Genomic DNA, 25,513 nt, shown 5'->3' with positions numbered 1-25,513 from the left:
CAAGCTTTTTAGCTTTAAAAAGCTTTACAAGCTTTTTAGGAGGTACAGTTAGGACAAAAGTTGCCCTCCACATTAAGAAGTGGAGAGACTGTTAGGAGCTGCCTAAGAAACATCCATGACCAGATTGAGAGCTTGTGGGGTAAAATTACAGAACAGACCAGTAAGGTACAGCTGGTGGTCAGGGTCTACTACAGTGCTTTGACCAAGGGGAGCATGCTGATGAAGCCTTCCTGCTTCAGTCACAAGCGGTGTGCTCCCAGGCTCTTATCTTGATGGGGATCTTAACCATCCAGATATCTTCTGGGAAAGAAATACAGTGGACTGCAAACAACCCAGGAGATTCCTCAAATCCATTGAGAATAAATTCCTGTTCCAGGTATTGGTTAGACCAACCAGAGGTGAAGAGTTTCTCAACCCGGTTCATCAGCACAGAGGAGCTCATTAAAGAGGTTAAGATCAAAGCCAGTCTGGGCTGTACTGACCATCACTAGACAAGTTTGTGATCCTGAGGAGTATGGATCTAGCAAAGAGTTGGCACTCAAGTTCAGGAGAACTAACGTCCAGCCATGTAAGGAATTATGGGATGAGATCACCCAGGGAACTGTTCCTAGGGACATAGGAACAGATCAGAGCTGGCAGGTCTTTAAGGTTTACTTTATGAGAGCACAAGAGCTCTCCAATTTGCAAGCATAAGTGATCAAGCAGAAGAGGAAGGAAAGCAGCACAGCTGAGGAAAGGCTTGCTGGTCAAACTGAGGGAAAAGAAGGAAAGCAGAGATGTCTGGCCTGAGAATAATACAGGAATGTCATCTGGACACATAGAGATGGGATCCGGATGAAACTAAACCTGGCAAGGGACATGAAAAATAACATGAAGAGGTTCTACAGATATACTGATCAGAAGAGACAGGCCAAAGAAAGCGTACCCCTTTTAATAAATGATAAGGGAGAACTGGCAACAAGATGCATGGAGACAGCTGAGGTACTCAAAGAGAGCTCTGCCTTAGTCTTCACTGCCAGTCTGGCTTCCCATGTCTCTCACACGCCTGAACATCTAGGTCCTAGGTCACCATGCAGGTCCCTCTGTCATTGCACCTTTGTTGTAATATCTTTCCCATCACACTGATCTGTCCAACTGCTAATGGTGACATAAGAGAAATAACAAGACATTTTTACAACGCAAACCTTACTTTTCAGCCGCATTCTTTAAGTTTGCCAGCTCTTTCTCTACAGCTTCAAGTTGAGACTTCTTTATTTTGACTTTGTCTTCAGCTTCTCTCATTGTTTTAAGTTTAGACAATATAGGTGTAATATTTGAGCTTGCACCTGTTCAGAGAAAAAACAGACCAAAGTTGGAACTGGAATTATATTCAATCTAATTAGAATTATATTCAGCTCTGGCAAATGGTGAATTGTAAATGTTGGCTACGATGTAGGTTTAACTCATGATCTGTTTTCATTGCAAAACAGAAAAACAGCTAAGCAACCATTCTCAATGGAGAGACTACAAATTAATTTTGTGAAATCAACCAACTTCACATGATGTCATGTATTAATTTACCTCAAATTAATTATGAAATACTCCAAAAAATGCTTGAATTCAAAGCATTCTTTCCAAGCTCTTCAGGAGGGTTCAATAGCCAAATAACGTCTAAGTATCTAATATATAAACTATATTATACTAATATTTTATTGTTTTTTTCCTAGTCTAATTGTAGTCTTACTCAAGTGTACAACCACCAAACCTTTTCTCAGAGATGATGTTATCTCAAGTACGAGTTTAAACAAAAATGCCTCTTTCCATTTTTAAAAATGTGCAAAGCAGTAAACAAATCAACAAAAACACAATTACTATATGAATAAGAAACAGTAATTGCCTCCACTAAGGGTTCCCTGGGGGTCAAATATATCTCCTTGAAGTGTAACTGCTTTCCTCATTATTCTTTTGTCAAAGGTCACTTTCTTAGCATTATCCATACTGCTACAGACCAGTGTTGTCCCAAAGACATATTCCATTGCCTTCTGCAGTTCAGAATTGTAATCAATAAGAGAAATGGCTATATGTACTTCATGATGACCAATCTGGAAATAAAGTGAAATGCAATTAGTATGCCTTAAGTTACAAGAATCTTATCTCAAAAATTTTTTAAAGTCATCATTGCATTTTAAAACATAATTTCAGTTAATAGCAACACAATTAAAATCCATCTGAATATTGGATAGCTCAGGGATAGAGAGAGGAAAAAAATTAAGAAACTCTCAAACCATACAGAAATAGTATGGCTGTTATATTATGCTAAAAAAAAACAAAAACAAAAACAAAACAAACAACAGCATACAGTAAAAATATAGTATTTATTTACATACCAGATTTTTGGCCAGGGAGATAATCTCATCTCCAATACACTTGGCTGAAATTTTGCTTAGTGGAATGATGGTGTACCGATGCTTTAGTTGACCCTTCTCTAAAATCTTTTTGCCAGTAGCCTAAAATGAGAAAAGCTACCTTTCAGAGTATATCCAATACTAAGACAATATGGCATCCCAACAGCACCATTTCATCAACAGTATCTGTGTATGACACTTCTGACTTAATTTAAGTAGGTACCTGGGCCCAATCACCTCGTAGGCATCAAGTCACTAAGCACATGCTTGCTTAGTGACACACGTACCTCTGTGTCCACAACAACGTTATAGAGCTTTCCCCCAGCCACTGCTTCTAGGGCTCTTGATGTGGCTACGTCTTTCACGGTGATAAGAGTTACAACAAGGCCCTTCACGTGGTTCGGATTCCAATTTTTTTCTGGATTTCTTAGAAAAACAAAATCAGTTGTGATAACTACATGCTTGGTTCTCTTCCTGACATCTTCAAAGACTATCTTAGAAATTACTGTTGTTTACAATGGTAGAAGAAACTCTAATTCTATTAGACAAAATAAACAGGAAATTATTAGTTTAACTACTTCACAGCAAGAGACTTTCCAGAAAAACGTCAGTTGCAAAGCCAATAGAAGAATGTCCTTCCTGACTTCAGTATGATTTGTTCACACAGTTCTCAGTGATTATAGTCTGGCTCCTATTATTAGCACAGCTATAGGAATACACTCAGGTTGATTTTACGTAAGAGAACAAATCCGAGGATACACATATTTGGTGGAGATGGACACAACATTGACTTCCACAGAGCAAGTTTACTCACAGACCTCAGGCAGGTCTGAAAATTAATAACATTTTTGCAGGTTAGACTGTTGGATTACTATAATTTCAGCTACTGAGCTTGACTTACAGCCTGCAGCACCATGTTATAAAGCTTCTAAATTCACGTTACGTTGATAAGGTTGTATTTTAAGAATGACTGTATCCTCTCCACTTCTGAACATGAATTCAGCTAGTATTTCCTGACTTTACTAACCCGTTCACTTGCCTCAGATAAGAGAATCATTATTCACTGACTGTATAAAAAAAAACAACTGCCAAGGAATAGATGGAGTAATTTTTATAGTCTCATAATTCATGCATAAAATGCACCAAACAGCACTTTAAAATGTATTTCAAGATGACACTGAGATCTTACTTGTATTCAAACCGTAGATGAGGATGCTTTGCTATTATATTTTCACACAATTCTGTCAGAGAACTGATTTCAGAACTCAGTTTCTTCTTTTTTGCTAGATGGGCTTCTTGTTCAGCTTCTGGAGTCAAACACAAAGAGCATAAAAACATACAGAGTATAGAAACATAGTAATTTGAGAATCAGTATTGTGTTCTGTTTATACACATGCATGGGGAGCAGCTAATTGAAAAAACTTGTAAAATTATTTTAAAATTTCAATTTTAGACAAATTAACACTTTAACAAAATCAAATACACAGAGCAGAAAGTGTAATGTTACTCCCTAAATACGAGTTGAAATGAATTCAGGATCGTCAATTTACACTTTTGTGCATCTTCTGCAACAAGAAACAACCTTTAAGAAGTTTTAAACTGGGAAGAATGGGAAGAAACAGGGAAACTAGTCAGTCCTTTAAGTTTGAGCTTTGTAAGTATTGGCTCACAGTATTTAAAACTGAATAATTTCAAAGTACTTCTTCTGCAAATTTCACCAGGTAAATATATTCATGGCTGAAAACAATATACTTGTTTTTTCTATTCCTTCTATATTGCTTTCCACATCCCCATAAAATTATGCATCAGAAGTCTGAATAAAAACCTTCGTATTTCAGCTTTTTCATTTGATCTTGTAGTTTCTCTTTTGTTTTCCTGATAGCTTCTAATGCCTCATGGTCTTCCTTGTAGCTTCCATCCATCTTTTTAACTTCAGCTTGTTTTGTTTTTAGCTCCTGCTGAGTATATTTCAGCTTCATTTGGGCCTGTAAGGAATAAGAAAACATGAACCAGACGGTATTTAGGGAGAAACTTTGAGTACAGATTTAGAACATATGCACTAACCAGGTTCTCCCTTAATTTGTAAAAATGCCCTCTGTTTGCAAGAATGGCAAATAGCAGCCTTGGCCCTTAAAACTAAAGACATGGGTGACGAAAGCATAAAATGTGTCAGAGGGGGGTTTCTGGGTGCCAGCACTCTTGTTCTGTGTGTGCTGATGAGACGCACCTGTCTCAATAGAGGAAATGTTTGACTGGCCTGTAACCTAGTGTGACCGATTGAGAGAGCTTCAAACTAAGATGGGCCAGAGAGGGAGGCTGCATTAGGAACACTGAGGCACATCAAGGGATGGTGCAGCATTACCTCAGGGTGGCAATGCCAATGGGAACACCTATGCTGCTCCAAGTAGCATGGTGAGCTCTGGAACACAGAAATGCCAATATACCAATGTAGGCAGCATGTGGAATAAACAGGGAAAAATGAAATACGTGACCCTGGCCCAGATGCATGATATCGTAGATATCTGTGAAATTTGGTGGGATGAGTCCCAAGACTGGAGTGTTGAGACAAAGGGCTACTGACAGTTCAGAACCAGCAAGGTGGAGATGATGTGCTTTACATATGGGAGTGACTAGACCATACAGCCATTGCTGTCAGAGATGACACAGCAGAGAACTTTCAGGTGAGGATTAAGGCAGCAGGCAATAAATGCAGCAGATGTCACGATAGTTGTCTACTGTAGCTCACTATTAGTCCATCTAATCTTTAGAGAATTGGTTGAAACTCCAGGATCAGTCACCCCCTCACGGGAGACTTTAAATTCCCAGACAATCCAGGAATATCGCGCTAGCACAACAAACAAGCTCGGAAAATTCCTGAAGCATGATGAAGACAACTTCCCATTGCAAGTTTTGAGTGAGCCAACTAGGAAAGGTGCCCTCCTAGAGGTGTTGTTTGAGGTATAGCCAGCATGGGCTCACCAAGAAAAAGCATGGAGCCAGGGAGCTGGATGCAACAATCCTTGTGGCTCCCATCTACATGGGATATTCGATCACTGTGTATTGTTCTATGATAAGATCACCTACTTGGTGGGCAAAGGGAAGGCAGTGGATGTAATCTTTCTGGATTTCAGTGAAGCCTTTGATACTGTTCCTCACAGTATTCTTCTGAACAAAGTGCCAATGATAAGACGCGAGTGCTGTTCAGCATTTTTATCAATGATCTGGATGCAGGGGCAGAAGGCATCTGAGCAAGTCTGTTGGTGATAGTGAACTAGGAGGAGCTGTTGACTCCCTGGAGGGACAAATGGCCTTGCAGAGAAATCTACATACACTGGACAACCAGCAACAGCACACATTATAAAGAAAATGTTGGGTGCTGTGCCTCGAATGAAGCAATGCTGAACACAGGCACAAACTGGGAGACAAGCAGTTGTAGAGTAACTCTGAAAAAAGAGACAGCAGGCTCAGCATCAGCCAGTGATCTGCCTGACAGCCAGGAGAGCAAACTGCACTGTGAGATGCGTTAACCACAGCAAGCCAAAAAGCTGGTTCTCTCACTAGACATAATGCAGCCTCACTTTGAGGCATTGTGCTTGGTTCTGGGCTGCATCATACAAGAAGGATGTTACAATACTTGAAACTGTCCACAGCAGGGCAACAAAGCTGATAAAACTGCTGGAAGGCATGTGAGTGAAGGCTTGGGAAATCTGGTCTGGGAAAGAAACTTCATTGCTTTCTACAACTTGCTGAGGAAGGGAAGTGGAGAGGGAAGTGAGTCTCTTCTCCATGGCGTCCACGGACAGGATGTGTAGGAACGATACAAGGCTGCACTAGGGGAGGTTCAGACAGGACATCAGGAAGCATTTATTTACTATGAGTGCACACACTGGAAAAGACTTTCTAGAGAGGTGATTAATACCTCCAACCAGTCAGCAGCCAAGGAGCACTTGGAGAATGCTTCATAATGCTTAATACTGTGCTTTAATTTATGGTTAACCCCAAGAGCGGGTTGGACTTGAGGGTCTTTGAAAGTCCTTTCCAACTAACCTAGCCCTCAGCAATCAGTCCATCTTGGGACCAGTGCTCTTCAGCATCTTACAGAATGACATTGCACTCTCAGCAAGTTTGCTGAAGACACTAATCTGAGTTGGTATGACAGAAGGAAGGGATGTCTTCCAAAGGGACCTGAGCAGGCTTGAAAAGGGGGCCCACATGAGCTGAATGAGGTTCAAGTGCAAGCTGTTGCAATTGGATCATAGCAATCCCTGACACATATATAGACTGGGAAAATAACTCATCGAGAACAGCTCTCCTGAGAAGAGCTTGGAGGTCCTGGTGGACAAAAGCTGGAGCCAGCAGCCTATGCTTGTAGCTCAGAATGCCAACTGTATCCTGGACTGCATCAAAGGGAAGGGAGAGGACGGTCCTCTTGTACTCTGCCCTCATGAGGTGCAACCTGCAGCACCAGCAGCCCCCAGCACAAAGAAAACGTGGAGCTGTTGGAGCAGGTCCAGAGGAGCCCACAAAGATTGCCAGAGAGCTGGAGCACTTCTCCTACGAAGACAGGCTGGGGGAGCTGGGCTTGTTTATCCTGGAGAAGAGAAAGCTCCAGGCTGATATCATTTTGGCCTCCCAGTACATAAAAAGTTTATAAGCAGGAGGGGAAAGGGGAAATAGTAATAGAACAAGGGGCAAAGACTTTAAACTAAAAGATGGGAGATAGATGTTATGAAGAAATTTTCTGCTCAAGACGGTGGTGAGGCACAGGCTGCCCAGAGAAGCTGTGGATGCCTCCTTACTGCAGGCATTCAGGAAGGCATGAATCGTGTGAAGCACTGGAGATTGATGAGCTATGAGGTCTATTCTATTCCAAGCCATCCTGTGGGCTGCCATTCTATGAACTACTCTACTTTACATACTTGGATACAATAAACGGTATTACCACATACATAGTATCAAAGAGAAGAAACAAACTAAAATATTGCGGGACAGAACCACTTTTGTTACTTCTCCCAGAAGAGTTTTTCCAAAGCCAAAGAAGGTGCGAGTTTATCAACAAAAATTTATATTCCACCATCAAAACAGCCGCAAAAGTTTTCTATCTTAAGAGAGATGTGACATGCTTCAAGTAATAGAGAAATGCAATAGAGTAATGTAACAGAGAAATTCCTCCCAAACTCTCTATTCAGACATGTTTGATTCTACTAGATTAAATACAGAAATGCTTTAATTTCCTTTTCTAAGCTTCTTAATCTATACTTGTCAGTCATCTGCATTATGTCTCTTACTAACTTCTGTAATTCCTCAAGGCAATGTTGAAACTTCCTTATTTTAAAAAGCCTGCCTAATAAAAAAGACTTAACTTAATGCCTACGCGAAAATACCTTGCACAGATGTTCTACAAATTTTTCCAACAGTGCATCAGGACAACTCTGACTCTCACCTGTTTAGCCTCCGTTGCTGCTTTGCTAATCTCATTTTTGCAGGTCATCATCTGGTCAGCAAGAGAAGTTCCTTGACCACTGTCATTGCTAGACAGGCCAGCAGATACAGCATTAAAATGCTGTTGTGCTGTGGCTAAAGCTTCTGCATCTTTTTTACTTTCCTCCTGTAAATCATTTAGCTCTTCCTGTATCTTCTTTATTTCCTTCTCCTTTGATGTGAATGCTTTAAATTCCTTTAGCAAAAAACAACAATACACCAAACCAATAAGTCCTATTAATTTTAAATTTTGTTTGTAAACCAGATGATGTACAGCTATGATTATTTTCACCAACCAAATTTTGAAAAACTTGTCAGCTTTTTTGATTTCACAATCTGTTTTTACATATTTTAGGTGTGCACTTGCTCAGTGAGGACACTCAACACAACATCTACAGAGAAAAATGAAATAGAGGAAGAAATGATAACTGCACAAGAAGGAAAAACAGCTCTCTGTAAAGTACTTAGTGTTTGTATTTTAAGAGAAATGAATTAAATGTCAAGAATATGAAGCAGATATTTTTCTTTTGAGATTAGCAGGTTTTCTGAATGCAGATGGGATCTCCTCCCAAAATTAAAACAAAGTTGTCAACAGTAGAGCTGGACTTCCTTCATAAATATATCATATTTGTTTTTAGTGGGAGTCTACTACCTGTGCCATGCAAATCAAGTAACATCCTTATCATTTGTTTCTATCCTCCTGTTCCCATTTTTTTCCAATCAGCTTTGAGGATAACTCTGCTGTCCCCACTCACTCTGAATTACATCAGTGCCTAGAAAGAAAATCATAAACAAGGATTTACCTCTTGCATGATTTTAATCAATTCTTTATGCCTTTTCTCTTCACTGTTTAAGTTTTGCTTCCTGTGATCAAGATCACTGCGGACTTTAGCATCAACTCTTTGGAGTTCCGACAAAGCAACTTCCAGCGAATGTAACTTAGCACCAAATTCCTACAATCAGAAACAATGGAAATTCAATGTGTACAGCTACCCAATATCTAAGATTCCATCTTCTGTTCGTAGCTATGTAGAGGAGATGCATGTCTGATTGCACGGTTAGACTCTAAAACAAATGTGATAGAACATCTCTTTCCACAGAAATCCAAACCAATCTGAAGCCACTGCTAGAGCTGAGTTGTAGTTACTGAGAGATGGTTACTGAGAGACACCATCCCTGTTAGGGGAAGTGTAGGAGTTGTGCTTGTACATGAAAAGATGCTGTGGGGTACTTGGTACATAACCAAGTACCTCACAGTTTTTTCTACCTCTGTAACTGAGGTCACTAGTGATTTTTGTATTTCCCACTTCAAGAGCATTTTGTCTGAAACACAGACAAAAAAACGAAAAAAAAAAAATCAGATAAAGTTTTCCACTGAATACACAGAGTGGAAATATGAGGGAAAAATTTTATCATCTTCAATTACTCAGTCTCACTTCAGTGCCTGAGATTATCAAGATTATTTGGGAATTTATTGAATAGGACTCTGATCCTTGCAGGCTTCTCTCAGCTTGGGATATTTAACAATTTACAGCAATTGAAAATATAGTATTTCAGACATTAAAACTTCATAGAGACCCCATTTATTAAATGGTTAATAATGAGTAAGCAGTGTATAATCTAAACAATCCATCACAGGAAGAATCAAATTTAAATGCATATCATACACAAAAATAATTTTCTTCTCATGTACTTCCTTCTATTAACACCTTTGGGTGAGCGTATCTGTGTTCTCACTTACCGTATTGTTTTTCTTCTCTGTTTCTTCTATTTGTTGTGCAAGTTCCTTTACCTTCTTCTCATTCTCAGCCATTGATTCCAAAATCTTCTTCTTATTTGCCTGTGCTTCCTTTAAAGCATTAGCAGAGCGATCCTTTATCTCCTCAGCACGGACATACTGAAAAGCCACATGGATGCGTCTTAAATTCTCCACTTCCCGTGTTATTTTCTGGTACTCTAGATATGATGCACGTGCCTGAAAAGGTACAGATCAAAAGAAAATAAGAATTAAAATAGGGTGGAAAAAAATTAAAGTAGTACTGCTATAGGATGTAATATTCTTATAATATAATATATAGATTGTAATATTCAGCATTGTACACTGCAAGCCTTCTTAAGAAAATTTTAGATAAAGCTATACTAGTGCAGTTGATTGTGTAACAGAAACTCCACTTGAGGCAAGTTTAAGAACTAAGACAAGTATTTAACTTCTACGTTTTCTGCTTCTCTCCTTTGCTTCTTTCTTCCTATATTCCTCTCCCAGATTTCTCGTAGTTCCTGCAAACCACACCATTTATATTTGGATAGATGATAAACTTTTCATCACCTAAAAGATTCTAAAAAGGCTGAAAATACCATGTCTTATTTTCTATATACTAATTCAAGGTAGTAGAAAGTATTTCTTCAGTGCTTTAAAGCCTCTAACCACAAGTATTCCATACCTCTTTCAGTTTCTCTATAGTTGGACTGATCTCTTCAGTTATGACCTGAAACACAAACCAGAACATTTGTATTCAGATTTTTACAACTCATGTAGCATTAATACCTACACATACAAACACATAGAGAAATGAAATAGTTTACAAGTAAAAAACGAAACAAAACACACTGTGCTAGTTATTCAGCATCTTTAGCAAATAAAGCATACATTCCATTCCCACATATAGTACCAACCCTTCGAATTTCATCCAGTTTGGCTTCCTTTTTCTCTATGGTTTTATGGGCAGTCATTTTCTTGCATTCATACATCCTGGTACCAGCTGCTTCTTCAATCATAGCTAGAATCTTTAACAAAATAATTTGACAGAATGTTAATGATTTTTATCACATCAAGTTGGTTCCACTCAAAGCAAGTTTAACAAATTATATCTCTGTAACACTTCCTTATCCAGAAAAAAAAAAAAAGAAAAAAAATTCACAGTTTTCTCACCTCTGTTGGCTTCATATTTAGAACTTTAGTAATTCGCCCCTGGTTAGAAAAAGATAAAAGGAGAATTATGATTGTGTACCATGCTATAGTAGTAAAAAATAAATTAAAACCCACATGCTCATTTTATACGCTATATTAAAAGCGCTAACCTGTTTTATTATTATTATTAATTTAGTTTCATTAGTTACTTTGTTCTCAACATTTCAAACAAAAAATAAGTTCCTTCTTCAAGCAGCAAGCTTGAAATGGCCTTTAGAACTTCTACATGCATTCTCCACATTTTTGCTCACATCCAAGTAAAGTGGTACTATGTTTATTTTGTTCTGGCAGTCTTACTGACCTCCTGAGCTCAAATAACTTCCTAATTACAGATTGGCTGCTTGGTAATCTGGCTCATTTGTGAAGGGAGAGGGGAGGGAAGGGGAATAAAATGGCTGCAAAACTGCCAAAAACTTTTTTTTTTTTTTTTTTTTAAATAAATAATTAGGACAACTCCATTTGAAGCAAGTAAATTCTACTATTTTGCTATTCCGTGCAAATCTATCAAGGGCTGATTTAGTCCCTCTACTAATGGTTACAAGGATCTTTTCACTTGGTCAGCTCATCTCTTTTCTAACTGGGATTTAAGAAAACATATACATTAACTCATACTAAATATTGTCTAGCAAAGAATACAGCAAATAAGGAAAAAATACTCTCTTTCATGATGTAATAGTAAAGGAAACATAATAAAGGAGACCAAAAGGGAAACAAAATTGGCATAAGTTTTAGAAAAAGCCTGCTGTAAGTCCAATGAGGAGATGAAAGAAAGTGTGTGCTAAAAATTCAGTCAGGGTCATGCTGTGCTACTCTAAAAATCTTAGCTACTGGATATTCGATTTTCACTTGAAAGTTGCTTTTAATTAATAAGGAAAAAAATGTTATTCCACAAATTTAGTGCCATTTGTATTCTTTCTGAATTTTAGAAAAGTATGTGTAATACCTGCATAATAAGGAAGTGAGGGTTATTGACATTGAGTCCGACAGAACAAAAGAGATCCTGTACACGATTGTTGGAAGCATTCATACCGTTGATAAGGTACTTATTTCTACCCCCAACAACAACCTAGACAAGGAAAAGAAACAGACAAATCAAGTGATTTACAAGTGGCTTGATATAGTGAAGAAAAAATAAGAATTAGAAGAAGACAAAATAAATAATTAAGTGCATAAAAAAAGACAGAGCAAATTCTATATACTCCTGCTTTGTGTGCACATACAGAACATAACGATAGATCTTACAGATGTTCCAAACATCTTTGCAGTTTTGCAGCAGAAGCTTTAAATAAGATCAGTTACAGAGGGTAAAGATTTGTTCAAGACTGACAAGAAATTCCCAAACAATGCAGGTTTTCTTATAAAATTTACATGTTTTAGAGACAGAATTTAACATGAAGCTCAGAAATGAAGAAGTCACAAGATAGAAAGTTAGAATTTATTTAGGAACATCATTTTACTGCTAGTATGCTTTTGTGCAGTTCCACAGAAAACATTAGTTGTACACTGCATCTAAATTATCCTAATCTTATTTCCCAAATAATAACAACTTTCAATCTAGTACAGTGATTTCACTTCTACACTTTTTGTTAATAACACTGTAGAATCACTGCCACAGTTGCAAAAACTTGAAGACTTTAAAAACCCTATTTTCCTGTTGAAAAGTCACTCTGTTGAGTATAGTAAAAATGAATGAAGTTTTCTAAGCAAATAAATATGTATTTTAGTGCTCACCTGCCTGGTGATGGTGATCTCATCATTATTTTCAAATCCCAGTGGACTATGTTTCTTGTCAGAATTATCAAATGTGATAGACACAGTTGCCTTATTAACTCCAGCTTGCCCATTTTTATAAACTAAATCATGGAGGCTCGAAGCTCGCACCTAAATGTGTGGAAAAGATCAATAAACTTTTGAAAGAAATCAAACTGGTGCTGTGTTCTTCTGTTCTGGCAAAATGAATGGATACTGTAGAGGTCTATTTATAATGCTGAAGATTCAGGGGAATGAGGGATACCAAAGCTGCAAGACGCTAGTGCATCATTCAATAGCAGAATGTTCAAGTTTTAGTGAGCTAGAACTTGCCATTTGTTCCCACACAATATTTCTGATACAAATATAGAGTGGGTGTTTAAAAAAAAATAAAAAGCTAGATTATTAGTTCTGTCACTAGTACCTTCACATACTTAGAAATTTATCATTCCTAATGCAGCGCACTAAAAAGTGTTCCTTGGCTTAACCCAGAGTTAGAATGGGGGAAGAGGAGAGGGAAAACCACCTGAAAGCAAAGGTTCCAATTGGTCATATTTGCGCATGCAATTTTATTTTATTTTCTTAAGCAGCAAATGGAGCACACCTTTTAAACAATAAGTTGTTTCAAGAAACCAGATTTTTTTTTTTTTTTTTTTTTCCCACTGAAGAACATCTTGGTGAAATGTCAAAGACTAAATATAGAAGTGCAGAATTTCGTTACAAGAACACAAATTGGAACCTTCAGCTTCAAAAGAATTTCAGCTTCAGGCTGCTGCCCTTAAGTGGGTATCTTTCAACTAAGTGGTATACTTTGCACTACTGCAGTGTACTGATTATTAAATTAATTTAAACTTAACAAGAACAAGCAAAAACGGCAGAAACACAGTTTCGCTTACTAAAGAATTCAAGCAAATAAAACCATTTTTCGACAGAAATAACATTTTTTTGGGTCTTCCACAAAAGACTTCTCAGGAGACTAAAAAGAAAGGTTGATGCCATAAGGAAGACCTTTCTTAAGTTCACCTTCTCTCTTTACCTGAGATAGATTGGAGATGCCCAACAGGAAGCAGATCGAGTCCAAGATATTGGACTTGCCACTACCATTCAAGCCAGTAATGGCATTGAATAATGGATCAAAATCACGGATTTCTGTCCTCTGAGCATAGGATTTAAATCCTTCAAGTAAAATTGACTTGATGTACATCTTCTTTAAGCTGCCAAGTGGCCACGCTGGTGCTTCCCCCAGGAGTACAATGAAAGGACCGAACTGTGACTCCTCATGCTTTGAAGGAAAAAAACAAAAACACATACAAAAGAAACAAGTTGTATCGTATGCCCAGCGCAGCTACACAGACCAAAAACAGCGCACTTTTAAACAGAAAGTCACGCAGGTCCGCAGATCTAGTAAGCATCCCAACAACCGTATGCACATTATTAACTAGCGTGACTTCACATACCGTTCATCGCTATGGCTACAGCCCACTCTTGCCGTGACGCTGGTCGTTACGGCTGTTCTCCCGTGTGGGGCCGGGAGTAGGACTCGATGATCCCCCTTCCAGTTCGGGTTACTCTGTGACTCCAGGACAATTCGGGGGCCAAAATGACGGATGTCTCCCCGTTCACCCAATGCAGATTCCCGCCTACCGCGCTGCAGCCCAGGGATAAACTGCCACGCACCTCGGCCAACACAGCCCCGCGACTGCCCTTTGTCTCCACCGAACCCCCCCGCAGCCCCTCAGGTACCAAGCGAAGGAAGCTCTCGCTGACGGCCGGCAGACTCCGAGCCCCTCTCGCACACTCGCCGTAAGCAGAGCTGTGGCAGTAACAAACGTTTGAATTTTGGCGCCGAGAGGAAGCCAAGGACGTTGGAGGAGGTGCCCGCCTATGGCTGCAAAACCTCTGCCTGATATAGAGGTCTCGGATTGTCTAGTCTACTTCCCCCGTGAAGGGAAGAGACACGCTCGATTCACACATTTATTCTTTCAAAATAAAAATATAGCATAGTGAGAAAGTAGAGACTCTGTTTGGCAGGGCGGAAGTCGCCATAAAGTCAGGCGAGTATGATGGACAGCCCCAGAGGCAGAAGGACCCCTGAGCTCCTGCCGGGAGGAAAGGCGCGGCGGGGTCCTCCCAGGTCTGGGCGGGAAAGCACAAAAATGGCGGGTCCCCGCCCTCTGAGGGAAGTGTGGTGGGTATAGTTGGGAGTTTTAGCGTTCGCCTTAGGCTGTGTTCTTTAGGTCCAGGCATTTCGTTGAAGATGGTGTTACGCTGTGAAAATAGACCGGTGGGTTGCAGATGGAGTTCTGTATTCCTTTACCAGCTGGGCTTTAGTATTACCAATGAGGTCGAGGGAGCTGCACTAGTCAAATGATTTTATTGAGTTATTTATTCAGGTTTTTTTTTATCATTTGAAATGACCTCACTTACGGATCTGTTTTAAAGGAAGATCTCTTTGTATCACTTCAGGAAGTAGATTACCTTTGTCACTGTGTCTGTTTATAAAACATTATTTTGACGGCACTGTTTCTGGCACTCCTGTAATCGGGGAGTGCTGAACCACGTCCTGTCAGCTGATGACATCTGACCACCATACTGAGAAAAGTATTTCAAAGTATCAGGAAAAATTTGACTGATTATGCAGCTGTGCTTTCACACTACTGCGTTTATTTGGTGAACTGAAAATCCTACCTAGAGGAAAAGAAAAGGAAAAAAAAAAAAAAAAGCAAATAAAGAACAACAATTTCTGGTATTGCTGAAGGCTCATTCCAAACAAGCTGAGCTACGGTTTTATTAGGCATCAGAGCAATAAGTACTTTCTGTCCTTAACCAGGGACTTCCCAGAGACAGTAGTGTGCTTTGGGGAGATGACTAGCTTGGCAAGAAAATCCGAGATCCATGAATCCTTAGCTGAACTATCTTTGTTACAATACTAAAACTAATGCCCGTGGGTCAGAAGGACCCCTGCACAGGTAAAGACAGCTCCCCTGAGAATGCATGGAATCAGTGGTGTTAAAAACGTATGCAAATTTGTAATAAATCATCATGAGGAGAACAGACTGAAAAACTACTGGTTTTGTTACTTTTGTGTCTAAATATTGTGCGGATAGTTTCCTGCATGTACTTAATCTGTGAGAAACCACCTAGCACCCAGGCTTGCGCAGTCCTGAAATAAAGAGGCAGCGTCTGTTCCAAATGTGAGACTTACTGCACTCCGGATGACAAATCCACGTTTCAAACAGCAGCATGAGAGGCTTCCCACCATGAAGATAACCGTGTATTTTTGCTGTTTGCATATGATGTGCAGGAGATATAACCTCTCAAAACTTGAAAACAAAAGTTCTCAAAAACTTGATTCTGTAATACCTTTATAATCTCATATGCCCTAAAAGTTTGGGCACTTTCTTTGATGTTGTGATAAAATGTACTCTTTTAATGTCATCTAGTTATTATGCTGAAATGAATATAGCGTGTTGTTTTAGGAAAGAAAAGAAACATTTATTTTGACACATATTTTGTGTTTTTTACACCATAATGTGCGTTATACAAAATATTTATCAGGTAGTAACGTGAGTAGATATTCTGCCAAGGTAAACATGTAGTATAGCTTCATTGCTTTATGGAAAGAGTATTTCAGGGATTGAGATAAATATACTAGAGTAAATTTCCCCTGGGGTTCTTCCGTTTCTTCAGCTGATTTGAGAAGTGTCACATAGAAACTTTTAATAAAAAAAAACCATAAAAACAAATATGAAGTCACAACTTTCTCTGCTCCTAAGACTTGTTTTAGTTCACATTGTGTTAATGTTTGCAGTTGCTTATACCAAGCAAGCACTCTTTGTTATACAGGGAGCTAATTATGAGTTTTGAGTACAAGTTTATATTCACACAAGTTTATAGTCACAGTTATAAAATAATTTAAGTTGATAGGCATTTCTGGAAGTTTTCTGCCCTCAGCTAGGTCAGAGTTCAAAACCAAGCCAAACAAGGCAAATTGTTCACAAGCCTGTCGAGTTAGGAACATTGCGGAAGACAGATTTTACAATCTCTTCAGGCAACCTGTTCAATATCTGATCACTTTGTGGTTTGAGGGATAAAAGACAAAACTTTCTGCATCTCACTAGAAATTCCTGTTTTGCAAATTTACTCCACTGCTAAGCACTCCCCTCGGATGGGTTGGTTTCCATTTTTTCTGTACTAAGCAGCTGTAGAAAGCTGTAAACCTCCCTTTGTGGCACTGAGTATTTTGACTTTGCCAGAGCACCCTCAAGGACTTTCACTGGGACAGTTCCACAAACCTTTAAAAAACATAGACAGTGTGTTGAACTGACTGACACAACAGACAGAGGACTGCCATTGATAAATACAGCAGGTGCAATTGTGCTCATATATGACAACAGTGTTAGTGAAATAATGCTATTCTGTGTGTTCTTCACCAAGAGGTGAGGGTACAGTGCTTACCAGGAAGGCATTTCTGTTGTGGTGGAAGAGGGAGAGCACGTTTTCCTATGTCTTCTGTTTCTCTTCTTGCTTCTGCCATTTAGTCTCTTTTCTCTTTTCCCTTCCCCTTTCCTATCCCTATGCCTCCCTAGAATACTTTACTAATCTTAGCAATACTTGGGTGGAGAGTCAGATATTATAGTCAGGTTCTTCTTAGAGCTCATATTAATATTTATAAAGAATTAACTTCAATATTAATTTTGCAGATAATGAAATATTCTCATTCTGGACACTATAGATTCTATTCAAGACTCTAGATTCTGTGCTGAAACCATTCTCTGCTTTATCCCTCAACCAAAACAGGAGCATCCTGCCACCACAAGACTCCTCTTTTATCTGCTTTTCATGCATTTCTTGTGGGTCTCAAGCCCCAAGGCTGAGGTAACAGGAGACCTGCATTTCTTAATCCCTTATGTGCAAGTCCCACACTCCAGTAGTTTTTATTTCGGGGGGACAAAATAATTTTTCAAGGTTTTCCTCATCAGTTTTATTTTCCATGTGATCCTACAATGGACTTGCTGGAGTATGTTAGGGACCGTTGCAGTGGGGAGCTGAAAGCTGAGCTCAGTGTGCTCCAGATGCGGTAGAGTTCAAGTTCAGCGTGGTGGGCCTGGGCTGTCCCCTGGACCTGCTGGCTGCACACCTCTGAACACGTCCCAGGATGTGGCAAGCCTTCTTCGCTGAATGGCATGCTGCTCACCCTCATGCTCACTCCGTCCTCTAGCCAACCAGTGTCTGGCCTGTATTGCTCTGTGGGGTTACTCTGTCCCACATGTAGAACTTGCAATAATGTTTGAACTGTTGAGAAAATGTCTGCTCCAATAGGCTAGTTCAATTATTTTTATCTCCAAAAGAGATAGAGGAGAGTCTTTAGCTTTCTTTATTAGAATAGAGGGAGAGAATGCACTAGGGCAAATCTCTGTAAGGTCTCTCAACCCTTCACAAATCACAGCTTTCCCTTAATCCTTCTTCCCAACACATTGTGACTCCTCCTTTCCTCACTGGCTGAAACATTCAGAGATTACAGACTTCCTGGTCCACCTAATACGTATCCCTCCTTATACGTGACCTACTCCACCTACGCAGTAATACAAAGTCCGCAAGTTCAAGTTCTCTGTAGACATTTGAAACTAAAATGTTATTTGATGAGAGTGTACAGACCAAGTGGAAAGTAATTTGCAAGCTTCTGTATAACAACTTGTGATCGAGGGCGTCTTGTTTGCAAGTCTCTATGTAATTTGCAAGGGCATCTTCAAGTCTCTTATCTCAAACTTCTTGAAGTTCTAGTTAACCTATTTTTCCAGCCTCTTAAGTTCCTTCAGAGTAGCATGCTTTTCAGATATGTTGACCATTCCTCCCAAAGTAATTAAGTAGAGACAAGTAGAGACAATCAGGCAGACTGCCTGATGGCATACTGTATTCCACATCCAGATCATTAATAAAGGCATCAAACATTATTGCTGCCAATTTAGAATAGCAGAATCATTGAGGTTGGAAAAGACCTGTAAGATCACGAAGTCCACCCGTCAACCCATCCCCACCATGCCCACTAACCCACATTCCTCAGTGCCACATGCACACATTTCTTGATCACCTTGAGGCACAGTGACATCACCACCTCCCTGCGGTCTGTTCTAATGCATAAACACTCTTTCTGGGAAGAATTTTTGCCTCATATCCAACCAGAACATCCTCTGGCACATCATGAGGCCATTCCATCTCATTCCATCGTTATTACTTGGGAGGAGAGACCAACGCTCACCTTTCCACAACCTCCTCTCAGGAGGGAGATAAGATCTCCGCTGAGCCTCTTTTCCAAACTGAATATTCCTAGTTCCCTCAGCTGCTCCTTTTAAGACTTGTGCTTCAGACCCTCCACAGCTTCGTTGCCATTCTCTGAACAAGCTCCAGGGCCTTGATGTCTTTCTGGTAGTGAGGGGCTCAAAACTGAACACAACCGTTGAGGTGCAGCCTCACCAGTGCCGAGTAGAGAGGGGATCACCTCCCTGCTCCTGTTGGCTTTGCTATTTCTGGTGGGATTCCACTGGTCTTCTTGGCCACCTGAGCACACTGGTGGCTTATGTATATCCAGCTGTTGACCAGCACACCCAGAAATATGATCAGTGAGGAATCTTTTGACCTTGCACCACTGACCTTAGTGCTTCAGATGTGGCAGTCCAGCCTACCTTACCTCATTTTCGTACCAATTTATCTCAGCATTTGGCTATTAGGATATCGCAGGAGGTTGCATTAATGACCTGTTTATCTCTTATTCTTTGCTGCTCTTATATAGGTTGATATGATTCAATATTCTTAACGAAAAGAAAAAAAGATTCTCAGTCTAAATTAGGTATAGATTGTCTTGCACCAATCATGAGCATCTGAGATTCACCAGTGAAGGCAATGGTTCAGTTTCCTGGGACTTTTTGTACCACACGTTACTCAGGGTTTCTTGGTTTGCTTTGCTTGTGTATGCAGTTTTTGCTTTACCTAGCAAACTGTCCAGTTTTCAAGCCACAAGGTCTTACCCCTTGACCTTTCTCACTCTCTTCATCCTACCTGGAAAAGCAAGTGATTGGCTGTGATACTGAACTGCCTGCCATGGCACCATGGATGCAGCTGTTTCCACTGTCTGAAATACAGTAGTAATCTACCGTACTGCACTGCTCAGTGTGTACTAAGGGAGTGGGTGAACCTTTTTTGTCAAGTACCGTTTGCAGTCTAAAGCTGTGTGCAGCAAATAATGATACAGCAGATACTGGTCAATGTTTTATGCTTTCAGAGGTTCTATTGTAATTGCTTAGAATCTCATTTATAACCCCTCCTTTATTTTATCCTCTCTCCTTTCATCTTTCCATTTATCTGTTTCAGTCTAATTATTACACGTGTTTGGCAGTACTAATTAATTCTTCTGATATGCAGACCTGCAGATAGCAGATGTGTCTCAGGTACCACACGGAACCTGGAGCAGTGAGCTTTCTTCTTGAGGGAGAACTTGTTCCTGAGCAAGAATTTACTCAGCAATGAATGTGCAGTTATAGTATTACATAAATTCAGGAAGTGGCCTCGGAGGAGTTATAGGCACATAAGTATGTGTATAAATTCCCTTACATGTCCTTAAAGCTCTATAGCAGAAAGGGGCAAAGTTGTCTCGTTATAGTTCTACAGTGGACTGGGGTGCTTATTCTTTGTAGAAGTAGATGATGAGCAATAGAAATGAGGGAAGGAACAGCCAAACAGCCAACTGGCAGGCTTAGTAAGCCCTGAAGTTCTTGCAGTAGTTTTACAATATCAGGTGCCAGCCTCACTTTCCTCTGAAACAGAGTAACTTGCTTGATGTAGTCAAGTTGAGGATTTAAATTAAGTGGAGTCATGCTGAAAACTAAGCTTAATGTAACTTTAAAAAAAAAAATTGTTTAGACAACTGTAAAATAAAGCAAAGGAAATTTTTCTTTGTGAGGCAGTAACAGACATGTTCCTGCAAGTGAAGGAAGTGAAACTTCTGATGGACTTGTGCTGCAGTATGTCTCAACAGCTCTGACGAAATTTTGCAATTCATGATGCTGCAGCATGTGTTTGGACTGTTTCAGTTTTTAAGTAAGGAGAGTAGAAAATGGGACCAAAAGAAGTTCTAGAGTGTCTTGTGAGTACCAAGAAATCACAACATGTGCTTCACAAAACTTTGGCACAGCTTTTCATTGTCCACGCCTGATTCTAATCTGTAGGCTTCAAATTATTCTTTCTTAGCAGAAACAGTTCTTAGGATTTTAATTTTATGTTTGATTTCCGAAAAGTGAAGGGCAGCTGAAGTGTTTCTCTGCAGGTTTTAGTTACCCTTTACCGATTCCTGTGCAAGCTTCTTCAGCAGAGCAGCTGAACACCTCAGAATGATAACAAAGTGCATGTGACATTGTCTTTTTACTATGCAATGACTACTTTTCACATTCAACCTTTTACCTTCTTCTGGGGTTCTACAGCTTTGCATGAAGAAGTGAAGCCAAAGCTTTGTTATTTTTTAATGCATTGTCATGCTTACTCAGATAATTGCAGTGCAATATCTGCCAAATGTAGCATGGGAGTGGCTTGCCTTTACCCTGTATTTTTTTTAACACAGAAAGCTTTGTGATAGCTAAGCCAGAGAAAAAGAACGGGCAAGATCTGCTATGACTTGTTGGCACTTACAACATCAGGCCATATCCAATTCAGGTAATTGGAAGCCCTGTAACATGTAGGGCATGCTGTGGAAACCTCTGATACATAACTGACTTGGCAGTCTCTACTCGCAAGAATTTACTGCCAGCAAGTCCTTCTGAGGAGAAATATATATTCAAATATTTAGGAAGCTTTTTATATCAATGCCTTTGAAATGCTGCAGAAAACTGCCTAAATTGAATCTGGGAAAGGGGACTGGATCAGATCCTGTTTTCCTGAACAACTTTGCTGTGGTGGTGATTTGGTGTTTTCTTTTCAGCGTTTACCTAGCAGTGTTTCCAAGGGAGATAGTCTACTCACTTTTTAGCATATCCTTGTCTTGCAGCATAGCTGCTGTGATTTTATCCCTGCACGTGGCTTAGCACTATAGTGTCATTCACTTGCTTCCTAGATTCCCAGCTTCCCTGTGGGATGGGAGAGGAAACTGAAAAAAAACCCACAAAGTGGAACTCATGGGACAGAACGGTTTACTAAGATAGAGAAAAGGAAAAGAATAAAAACATGTATGTATAGGAATATGACAAGTGATGCACAAGGAATTGCTCACCACTCCTCCACAAATGCCCAGCTCATGTCTGCGCAGCCGAGAGCCAGATGAACTCCCACTCTCTGCTGATTGATGACATGTGGCATATTATAGAAGATCTCTGTCCAATTTAAGTCTGCTGTCCCAATTCCCCTCCCAGCTCCTAGCTCTTCACTGCAAATGGTCTTGGCTCAGTTTAACACGGCTTGGGAGGCAACTAGAAACAGTCTAATCAACATTCTTCTTCTGCTAGAACCAAAACACAGCATCATACCAGACATTGTAAACAGGACAATTTCTGTCTCAGCTGAAACTGTAGTGCAGCTATCCCTACTTAAAAGTGGAAATAAAAGGAAATAACTACCATGGCCATGTCTGCAAATCAGTTGGGAGTGCAGCAGGACTGCTAGCTTAACCCCAAATTTGCACTGAATTTACTTATTGCTGACATGCTTCTTAAAAATTGGTACCCAACATTAGACATGGGCAAACCCAGGCTAGAAAAACATATTGTAACACGCAAGATACAAATATTATTTGAGGTTACTTACAGAAAATTCATAAGCTTCACTGTAGCTTTGTTTTACTATTTGACTTAGCTTCCAGGAGAGCTTTACTGTACTTTACCATGAGGATTCCCAGATTTAATTTGGGTATCACCACCGTCTCTTCAGCTTCCAGCCAAATGCTCACAGTCTCATCCATTCTTTAGTTCCTGGCCTTTCTTTCTAGTTGCCAGCAACTCAAATTTTACGCTACTCCCAAGTTTTCCTCCCCTGTTTTGCACTGAAATGTGAATCTCCTTCTGTGTTCTGATTTTGGGCATTGACAGTACTTTGCCTGCAGCTCTGCTACAGCACGCACTACCTGCAGTATCTGCGCTCAGGCTGGATCTTTGCTTTTTTATGTGGATGGTTATTGCACAAGGCTGATGCCAATCTTTTCTCTGCTAGCTGTCTGATTTTAGGGAAAAGGTTGATTAAGTTTAATGGAAATCTTCATTTTTTGATAACTTGATGAGCTAGACCAGAAGACAAGAAGAGTTTGAAGGACATCGGGATAAATGTTATCTTGAATTTCAATTTCACTAAAAGTTTTAATAGTTCTTTTTCAAGACTATCAGGAAAAAATGCATAACTTGGTTTTTTCTTTTTCTTTTTCTTTTTTTTTTTGTTTTTCTGGTTTTTTTTTTTTTCAGAGACTCATTACAAATTAATTAAAGATTCTTTTTGTTGGTTTCATGGACTCTCCTTTTTCAAAGTTTAAGCATAGCTGCTGCTTTGCAGAAATAACGATAATGGTCTGTGAAGCGTATTATGAAGAAAATGCACAGAATTAATGTATTGTTGAAACCCCCTTTGTGGCAACAAAGTTTCACAGTACAGTGGTTACTGGTCTTAAGACTGAAATACAGTGGCTATCACATGCTTAGCTACAAGAGCTAGCTACTCTGAAAGTCATGCTTCCTATTTTATGATGTTGTCCCGCAAAATCAGAGGCAGATGTTGGTGGGATGGTAGTAGAAGCTGAACCTTCCCACCTAAATCCTGTTCCATTTTGTTGCCTTGTGATAGACGGCAGCAGAGGGGTAACCCTCTTCTCCGGGGTAACAGGGATGGGAAGACAAGTTGTGCCAGGGGAGATTCTGGTTGGATATTTTGGAAAACGTCTCTTCAGAAAGAATATTTATGCATTGGAACAACCTGCCCAGTACAAGAAAGACAGAGAGCTGTTGAAGAGGGTCCAGACAAGGGCCACGAAGATGATCAGGGGACTGGAGCAGTTCCCCTACAAAGATGGGCTGAGGGAGCTCGGTTTGCTCAGCCTGGAGAAAAGAAGGCTGTGGGGTGACCTCATTGCTATTGCTATTGCATTTCAGTACCTACAGGGAGCCTACAAACAGGAGGGGAATCAACTCTTTGACAGGGTTGATAACTGCAGGACAAGGGGAAATGGTTTTAAGTTGAGGGAGGGAAGATTTAGGTTGGATGTAATGGGGAAGCTCTTTACAGAGGGAGTGGTGAGGTGCTGGAACAGGCTGCCTAGAGAGGCCGTGGATGCGTTCAAGGCCAGATTGGATGGGGCCCTGGGCAGCCTGGTCTGGCATTAAATGGGGAGGTTGGTGGCCCTGCATGTGGCAGGGGGGTTGGAGATTCATGATCCCTGAGGTCCCTTCCAACCCTGGCCATTCTGTGGTTCTGTGATTCTGTGAAAGTGGTGGTGTCAGCACCCCTCCAGGAGTTCAAGAAACATGTAGATGTGGCACAGAGGAACATTGTTTAGAGGGCACTGTGATGATGGGTTGATAGTTGGACTTGGTGATCTCAGAGGTCTCATCTTAGAGGATCTTTCCAACCTTAATGATTCTGTGATTCTGTGATATCATCAAGATTATTGCATAAATTTACGCAGCTTCGAACCACAGAAGCACTACAGGAATCAGTTAGAGTTGCACAAGTACTGGTAAAAACTCTGCAGAATCAAGTAGTTAATCTCGAGGAACAATTAAAAAGAGAGAAACGCAATTCAGCTTTGTTGCAGATGGCTTTCAAGGAGCTGTTAACATGCAAGGATGCTAGCGATACCGTCACCCATAGTTTGCCTCAAGAAAAAACTTTTCCTCAGGAGGAACTACAATAAATAAAGGAAAGATTAGACAAATTAGAAAGCCCAATAGCCCCATTGCGTCCCTTGATAAAAACAGAATATACCTTCGATAACAGTGAGGATCTAGATCCTCAAATGAATGTTAAGGAAATTCCGTTCTCGGCCACCAAACTAGCAAAATTGAAAAGGGACTTTAGCCGCTCTCCAAAGGAATCAGAAACAGAATATGTATGGAGGGTGAGTCTCACTGGTGGCGACCAGATTCGGTTAACAGAAAAGGAAGCAGAAGGTTACTGGGGACCAGGAGTATTTTTAACTACTGGTAACAATCGTGCTCCCTGGTCATTAACGCAAAGGGCTGCCTATTGGGCAGGTGGTCTCAACACTTTAGAAAGGGGAGACCCTCTTGCCATTACTGGAACTACCGACCAACTAGTAGAAAGCGTTCAAAAGGCTGCTTGTCTCCAACTGATGTATGATAGAAAGCTGCAGCCACATCATGAATCGCCCATGATGAGGCCCGTTGATCCTGAGAGAATGACCCCTTTAATTAGAGGGCTTCGGGAATCACTGAAACCCACAGGCATACAATTACAAGCAAGGATACAAGCTATGTCACAGGGAGAAAGAACCCGGGCAGTGTTAGAAGAAACTGTAACCCCCAACCATCTGCAGTCAGGATGCAAAGTATGGACGTGGGGGGAGGTAGCCCAAGAGTTAACTAACTATGGAAGAAAATAGGGGCCGGTGGTTTCTTTTCCCAGTAAATCTGAGCCCAGAGGTGTAAGGCTTGCAGCAGCCAGTCTTGCCCCCAGGCCACCTAGCCCAAAGCTCAGTGGGTCTGGAAGGGTCTCATTGCCAGTAAAAACCAGTAGGCAGAATATCTTTCATAAGTGTAACGGACTTTGGACTCTGGGCTGGAAAAAGGGTATTCCACGAAATTTGATGGATGGATTGGCAACAGATAGGTTAGAGAAATTAGTGAACTGGTGGCCAGAACAAAAGCTCGAGAACCTTGAGGAAAGCAAAACCCCAGGTCCTAGGGCCTCTCTCAGGGAACCCGAACTATCCAAGCCATTAGAAAACTGA

General features: G+C 40.3%; 2 protein-coding genes across 3 annotated transcripts in view; one reads left to right on the top strand and one right to left on the bottom strand.

Annotated features, from left to right (window-relative positions):
* SMC2 (structural maintenance of chromosomes 2) overlaps nt 1–14,418 on the bottom strand; it is a 22,828-nt gene extending 8,410 nt beyond the window's left edge. The window contains exons 1-16 of one of the 2 annotated variants that reach the window (XM_042829576.1): nt 14,326–14,418; nt 13,619–13,864; nt 12,565–12,714; nt 11,777–11,899; nt 10,795–10,833; nt 10,539–10,649; nt 10,307–10,351; nt 9,607–9,840; nt 8,669–8,818; nt 7,828–8,061; nt 4,210–4,369; nt 3,574–3,691; nt 2,672–2,810; nt 2,367–2,486; nt 1,877–2,081; nt 1,190–1,325 (exon numbers count right to left, since the gene is read on the bottom strand). In XM_042829576.1, the coding sequence (XP_042685510.1) occupies nt 1,190–1,325; nt 1,877–2,081; nt 2,367–2,486; nt 2,672–2,810; nt 3,574–3,691; nt 4,210–4,369; nt 7,828–8,061; nt 8,669–8,818; nt 9,607–9,840; nt 10,307–10,351; nt 10,539–10,649; nt 10,795–10,833; nt 11,777–11,899; nt 12,565–12,714; nt 13,619–13,786 (2,132 nt within the window). In that variant the 5' untranslated portion in view covers nt 13,787–13,864; nt 14,326–14,418. Of the gene's footprint in view, nt 1–1,189; nt 1,326–1,876; nt 2,082–2,366; nt 2,487–2,671; nt 2,811–3,573; nt 3,692–4,209; nt 4,370–7,827; nt 8,062–8,668; nt 8,819–9,606; nt 9,841–10,306; nt 10,352–10,538; nt 10,650–10,794; nt 10,834–11,776; nt 11,900–12,564; nt 12,715–13,618; nt 13,865–14,039; nt 14,156–14,325 lie in introns of those variants that run through there. The other variant, XM_042829577.1, reaches the window with a different exon arrangement.
* LOC122165972 lies at nt 14,183–25,513 on the top strand. The gene is given in 2 exon segments (XM_042829390.1): nt 14,183–14,385; nt 24,208–25,513. Coding segments are annotated over 2 exon segments (1,509 nt in total).

The sequence above is a fragment of the Centrocercus urophasianus genome, unplaced genomic scaffold (genome assembly GCF_019232065.1).
Source record: "Centrocercus urophasianus isolate 14NV4802_14NV808 unplaced genomic scaffold, USGS_Curo_1.0 seq_31, whole genome shotgun sequence".
Lineage (NCBI taxonomy): Eukaryota > Metazoa > Chordata > Aves > Galliformes > Phasianidae > Centrocercus > Centrocercus urophasianus.
Note: the sequence above shows the minus strand (reverse complement) of the source record. Positions and strands in the feature narration are given on the sequence as shown.